This window comes from Lupinus angustifolius, chromosome LG20, assembly GCF_001865875.1.
Source record: "Lupinus angustifolius cultivar Tanjil chromosome LG20, LupAngTanjil_v1.0, whole genome shotgun sequence".
Taxonomy (NCBI): domain Eukaryota; kingdom Viridiplantae; phylum Streptophyta; class Magnoliopsida; order Fabales; family Fabaceae; genus Lupinus; species Lupinus angustifolius.
Genome location: NC_032028.1, coordinates 13959720 through 13967272, shown reverse-complemented (window position 1 = coordinate 13967272; position 7553 = coordinate 13959720). Strand labels below are relative to the sequence as shown.

General features: G+C 32.4%; 1 protein-coding gene across 1 annotated transcript; it reads right to left on the bottom strand.

Annotated features, from left to right (window-relative positions):
• LOC109336699 (NDR1/HIN1-like protein 12) lies at positions 3703 to 4737 on the bottom strand. Its single transcript, XM_019573454.1, has one exon. It carries the CDS (start codon positions 4481 to 4483, stop codon positions 3851 to 3853), a length of 633 nt encoding a protein of 210 aa, XP_019428999.1. The 5' UTR covers positions 4484 to 4737; the 3' UTR covers positions 3703 to 3850.

Genomic DNA, 7553 nt, shown 5'->3' with positions numbered 1-7553 from the left:
AATACATTTGAACTTCATTTCTCTATATTGTGGATTTGTGGTCTCATAACTTTTTTCCAGATGGAAAATCCCACACGAAAACCTTTTCCGTCGACAAGTATTTTCTTGAATCGAAACTTGGAACTCTAGAACCAGACAGTGTTTTAAATTGATTGGGTTAGAATAGTGTTTTTGGGAGACTTCATAATATATTGTGACGGCACTTTGAATGCACGTATTTCCCCAATTGAAATAATACATCTGCGTGACTATATAACCTTAATAAAGCTAATAATTGTGGTCCAGTACTTGTAGATAAAATATGGGATACACGGAATATAGACATGTGAATATGCGTACATAATAACCAATATACTTAGGAAGAACAAAAGAAAAATCATAAGATGGCATAGAATAAGCCAAATAAACGCGAGTCACATATGAAAATTATGTGACAAAACGAGAATAAAATGATACTGGAAGCATCTGTTAGATATTTCCTGATGATTGGTAAAATATTAATTCTAAAATCTTGAATATCATGATTCTCATATACAATATAAAACAATGATCTACTCATTTGATATACCTTTTGAGAGAGTTTTGATATGATGATCTTCCTCAACCAAATCCTTAATTCCTTTTGGGACCTTCGTTTTCTATCCGATGGAGAGAGGTGAAAACTATTTGCGATTTGGTGTGTTGTGGACCATAAATTTCCTTATGCGTTAACTTATAGGGTTCCCATTATCCCATATGGGTTAACCTGATGGGTATCCACTCATTAAGCCTATATCTGTTATCAACTTTTAGAAATTTAAGAGGTGTCAGTAATTAGATCACTTATAATGTAACCCCAGAAATAAATAGCTGATATCATTGTATCAAATATATGATGTTCACCTTAATTATCAATCTCCTACTTGAGTTTCATATCTTTCTGAAACAATTATAGCACAAGTTCTTTAGGCAGCTAGGTGTGCATCCTAAACTTATTTAGTGCTACAAGTATGTTTGTAATTTGGGCCAAATAGTAATTTTCCTTTGGGCTGATCACTATCTGCATAAAATCCAAACATACAATTGGCTTGATATTTCATATCAATCACTAATGATACTCTTGTTTGTGGTCAAACATTGATCATAATGTATGTCAAATAATAAACCCTTTTTTGGACTAATTTGTCATTTACATATGCAACTTTATAATAATCACATGTTTACCATCACATGTGTGTATATAATCTGGCCAAATAATAATCTTCCTTTGGGCCAATTAATACCCACATGGATACGTATACACACTAGAATTTGACATTTATTATGATCAATTCACAGAAAAGATTTCACTTTGACGACTTCATATTTAATAGGTTCAGTTATAGGGCAAACAATTTTATTTTCCAAAAGAAAAACCATTTAGTTGACTTTGATTCAGTATAACCTTAATCCAAAACATATATTATTTATATCCACATATAAATATGTATATTCATTATAGCCTATTGATAGCATTGTATCATTCTCGTCACAAAGACTTCATTTCGAATTCAAGTAATGGTCCTTTTGAATTTTCCATAAAAGAAAATATTACCATTTTATACATGATTAAACATGGTAGGACAAACTGTCCAAACAAAAATAATACTTCAACAATAACAACCACTTAATAATGCAATCAACCACCAAACAATGTAACAAACCATAAGTGTTGCAACCATTTAAACAAACAAGTCAGATAATATAAATAAAACAAGACATGTTCACATAATAGACTCACCACAAGATACATAGCACAACATCAATTTCTAGTCAAATATTAACAATTAATTTGTAAGTGGTACTCTCAACATAATGATCAAATATTAACAATTAGTTCTGTTAAACAATAGCCTTTAGTTGGACCGACTATTATTCACATGAAAAAATCTTTATAATTGTTACTTATTTATCATCAGAAGTATGTTATTATTTGGCCAAATTATGTCTTCCTTTGGACTGAACACATTTCGCATAAATAATCTCATACTCATCTGTGAAATTTTAATAAATTTCCACAATAGAGGTTACTTTGACAACATATTGCATCAATTAATTCAAAAATAATTACCACACAAAAGGGAAAAATATGGGTCTATTATAAAAAAAATTATGATATTGAAATTAAAACCTTCAGATTTGATATTTTTTATGATTAAAAAAATCAATCCAATAATGTAATTCCAAATAAAAAAAATATATTACATATATATCAACCCATAAAAATGGACGCGATCTTAATCAAATGCAAAATAGATCCAGATTGAAAAGCATAAAAAAAGTACAAATCATTATCGAAATTCCAAATCGAATATAATCTTACATATCTTAAAACATATATGTAACATTATATATATATATACACTTTTACACATTAACATAGCAATGCGGTTATAATCTTAAGCATTAACTATAATCATTATATATATATTAACTTTACTCAGTAATTACATACATCACAACAACCTCAAGCTGGAAACAATTACATATGAATATATGTATATTTTATTCGCAATATATATACAAGATCATGAATTCTAGATTGTATATGTATAAAATAAAAAACACATTTTAACTCATATATACCTTTTACATATACTTTAATAAATTGCAAAATTAAAAGTGACAAAAGTCAATATCCAACAGTGAGACATTAGTGCAAATATAATATACATATCGTATAACAGAGTCATAAAGGTTAATGCAATGTTCATACATACATCTAATATATACTTCAACACATGTTGCAATGATTCATAATACAAAATACTCATAGTTTAAATAAGCGGAAGCAGATAAAAGTTATCATCATTATTCTTAAATACCCCATTTTCATAACCAATAGCGGAATCATAAAAATTCCCAAATTAAAAAAATTAGTGTTCATAAAAAATTGGGGGAAAACATATTTAATAGAGAACCATAAAATTCTGAACTTAATGCTTTAATACCACTTGTTAGATATTTCCTGATGATTGGTGAAATATCTATTCTAGGATCTTGAATAGCATGATTTTCACACACAATAAAAACAAGAATATAAAGTCATACATGAATATCTGAATCCATGTTCTCTGATCTACCTTTTGAGAGAGTTTTGGTATGATCGTTTTCCTCAACCAAATCCTTAATTCCTTTTGGGCCCTTCGTTTACCTCTGATGGGGAGAGGTGAAAACTATTTGCGATTTGGTGTGTTGGGGACCATAACCTTCCTTATGCGTTAACTTATAGGGTTCTCATTATCCCCTATGAGTTAACCTGATGAGTATCCATTCATTAAGCTCATATCTGTTATCAGCTTTTAGAAATCTAAGAGGTGCCAATAATTAAATCACTTATAAAGTAACCCAAAAATAAATAATTGATATCATTATATTGAATATATAATATCTACCTTAATTATAAATTATAAATTTCTATCATCATCATCACACACTCATTGTTATCCAAATTGGCAAATTGTAACAATAAAATTTAGCATTACCATTATTTTAGCTGAATTATTGGCATGTTACAACTTGCAAATTTTCTATATCAGTCCTCTTATTTAACATTTCTATAGCAAAATGTACAATTTAAATAAACCTAATAGTAATTCATACACAAGATATATCCAAGTACAAGATACAGGCAAGTACAATTGAGGTAGAAAAATACATGGTAAAAAAGTAATAAAATTGGAATGAGTATTCAAAGCTTTAAATTTCATACTACAACATTAATTTTAACCTGTTATGATTTTGGTAGTTTTCACAATTACATTGATCATTATTAATGTATAGGCCTTATTTTCCCACCATTTTCACAATTACCACAAACTAGCTTATAAATTTAGACGCTAACGGAGCATGACTGAACCAGCTGATACTTAATAACATTCTCACCAACAACAACCCCGTTGCTCCGGGAACCACCAAAGGAGATAAACGCCGGACAACGGACATAGAGATGGTAATGACCAGTGATCAACGCACCGATTTTCCAACGAACCCTTCCATCAATTTTAATAGTAATAAGGATATTACCATCATCTTGGTCTTGGCCTAGACTCACGAAGTTGAAGGGTGCGACGGGGACATTGGTGCCGTATACGAACGGTGACCAAACATCAACCTCCTTGTGGCCCTGGTACGACGGAGGGATGGCGGTGCGAAGAGTGATTTGCTGGCTCCGGTAGTTAACGTAGGTGTCAAGACGGTCGTAGTAGACGCCGATTTGGTCGTTAGGGTTGCGGGAGGTGAGGGTGACTTGGAAGTTTGAGGTTAAGAGGTTGGGGACGGTGGCGTTGAAGGCGTAAATAGTGACATCTTGGAGGATGAAGGTGGGTTTTGTAGGCTTTAGAATTGCCCATATGAGAAGGATTGTGACTAGTACAATGAAGAGAAAGACCACAATCCCCCAAAATATTTTCCGGAAAACCTTTTGCTTCTTCCCCTTGTGGTGGTCACACTCTTTTGCTGACATGGTTTGAGGCAGAAGATCTTTATTCTTTATTGTTCACTGTAATTATAGTAGAGAGTGAGAGTGTTATCTGAAGCTATGAGGAGGAGGAGGATGAAGGAGGGAAGAATTGAATTACAAGAAGGAGAATATGCAATGATTTTGTGAGGAAAAGGAATCGGATGGTTCCGTGTAAAATGGTGCTTGATTTATTTAGAAGTAAAACTGTTGTATTGAAAAGATATGATAAGATCATGTTAGAGAGTGGTTATAGTAGGTTATGTGAATATGAATGGTGGAGGCTGCTTTAGAAGATAACATTGAGACGCATTATATTTGTACTTATTGAAAACTAATAATATTTGGTTGTTGACGTGAATTAACACCATCACTTTATTTTTGTTTTGGTTAACCAACAACTTGCTTTATTTTTATTACTAATTACTAAGGTTGAAACTGTGACTATATATGCTTATTTTATATGCCTGGTTGTACTAAACAAAAAAGGTTACCTCAAATCCTCAATTCTAAGCTTTTGTGCTCATTGCAAGTTTGACACTCAACTTTCTTGTTGTATACTTGAAATTGTATATAGTGACAATGCTCTAAATTGTTTCACAATGTGATATTATTGTTAGAGTCTGTCTCTAAATTGAGTTTTGGGGAATGAAAAAAAAGGGAGACTTGACAACTATGAAATGCAATAATAATATGACTTTGAAATCTTCTTTTTCTAAATCTTCTTCTCTAAAACTAAACTACTAAAGAGACTCTTACTATGCATTTGATAAACATACAAAATACCCATTTTTACTAACATGACGTTTATCAATTAATTATAGTCCCCCAAGCTCAAGAGCGTAATTTTTTTATATAAAGCAGAGAAAATTGGTGTTTGTATATTTGTAGTTTGTGTTTGGGCGTTATTATCTAGTGATGTGAATAGTTACAAAACACATCCTCATGCCTTCAATTATAAACTAATCTTTTGGTGATTCCATTTCGTTGATATAGGCTAGACTAAACAACCTTGTCAATACTCAAGATTTAGCATAATCCTATCCGTCACATATTCTTCCATGTCAATCATGACGATATGGGTTATGTTGATGCTTATGCTTGCCAAGTCATCAAAGCATTGCTTTCTTTTTCTTAATAAAAAACGTAAAGACAAGGGCAAAAAGTATGAGCATTTTTAACGATTTTTTGTTATAAAGTTTTTTTAACAATTAAAAAAATCCATGAATTGAAAATTAATCAGTTTTTATATACAAAAATCTTAAATACTCTCTCCTGCCTTATGTATGTATAGCATTTCTATACCTCATAAAAAGAGATATTCCAGAAATTTATCAAAGGAGAAAATTGCAAGTTCATCATTGTATAAAAATAAAAACAAATTATGGTCCCATCACATTCAGCTTATTTCCATCAATTTGAGAGGAGAAGTATAAGGTGGAAATTGATGGAATTGAAATCATATCAATTTGAATATAGATGTCATCTTTTTTATTACAAAAATAAGTTATAATATCATTTATCATTTAGTGTGTTTGACAATAACCTAAAGGAATGACGTTAATAAATGATTTAAAGGTGAATTTATGGTTTTAAAAATATTGCATTAAAAAGGATATACTCAAACATGTTAAAAATTTAAAGACTGTGATTTTTAATGCAATATTTTAATTTTTTGAACAAACTTGTTGACAAGATCTTAATCTAAACACAGCCTTGATTAGTCACCGTTGGATGTGTAATCAGAAAGACAACCTCCTAATGACACGTTTGGTTCATACTCACAAATCACAGTCACAAATCCCACTTATCATAACATTATTATTGACAGTGTAGTTTCCAGCTCAACCATACCGACCTACTTATTTTGGTTTATCTTTATACATATGTTTATATGTTAGAGAATATAACTACACCGAAGCCAAACAAAAACAAACGTCAGGAAAGAGAGTAAAGAATGAACAAATCACATTCACAGAAAATAAAACAATTTCTATTTCACTGAATCAAACTCTTTCCATGGATATGTGTGGGTTGTGTTTAACTTTAACATGTGTTTCATCCCAATGTCCAGACCAGATAAACATCAGCTAACTCATTAGATAACAGCCCAAAATCGGGTGAATCATTTGGCTTATATGTGGTTGTTGATCACATCCTGAGGCAGATCTAGCAAATGGAAATGACAATAGCAATAAGATATGGTCTAGTCATCATTTGCAAACCACAGACTTCTACTATAAGATTGATGTTCTTCAGTATTAGGAAGGGATAGTTGAAAACGGAAGAGGAGTGGTCGGTAGAAGATGCCTGGTTGAATGTCAGAGATTTAATAGCTTGGTCGGATTATCATCTAGACCCGCCGGGGGAGGTACTTGAAAAGGTTCTCCGACGATGAAGTCAGTTATATATCTTAGAGAGATAAGAGGAATAAGTAAGAGAGAAGTTCGAGTAATAACAATTAAGTGCAGCAATAAATGAGGGAATGAGAATTAATTATACTCCATGTATGATCTCTCCTATTTATAGAGTTTAGGAAATGCTGAGATGACATCTAGTTATTGACCAGTATCTAACAGGTACAAAGGATATATTATGGTTGTCCTTGCTTGTCTTGTGAATATGCTCTTGTCGAATTGTCGGGGAGAGGTGGAGGCGGTCTACTATCTGACATTAAAGGCAAGCCAGCGGCGTATAAAATAGTGGGTCAGAGGTACATTAAATGGTGGGTCAGATGTATTAATGTTGTATTAGGAGCATTTATGGTGTCTGCTACAAGTGGGTCCATCTGAGGCAAGTAATGGGGATGTGCGGGATCCTGCATATGATGCTCGGAACGAGTGGATGGTAGCCCGAGTATGATCGGGATAGAACAGTTGCTTCCAGTCTATTAGGCCGGTCAAAAGTGGTCGGGCTAGTAGACTCTAGGAGTGGACTAAAGATAACCCGAGTATGACTAGGGTAGAACAGTTACCTTCAGTCTATTAGGCCGGTCAAAAGTGGTCGGGCTTGTAGACTCTAGGAGTGGACTAAAGATAACCCGGTATGACCTGAGTAGAACAATTGTCACTAGTCT

Excerpts from the sequence above, each read along its gene's own strand:
- LOC109336699 (XM_019573454.1), bottom strand. The coding sequence starts at position 4,483 with ATGTCAGCAAAAGAGTGTGACCACCACAAGGGGAAGAAGCAAAAGGTT.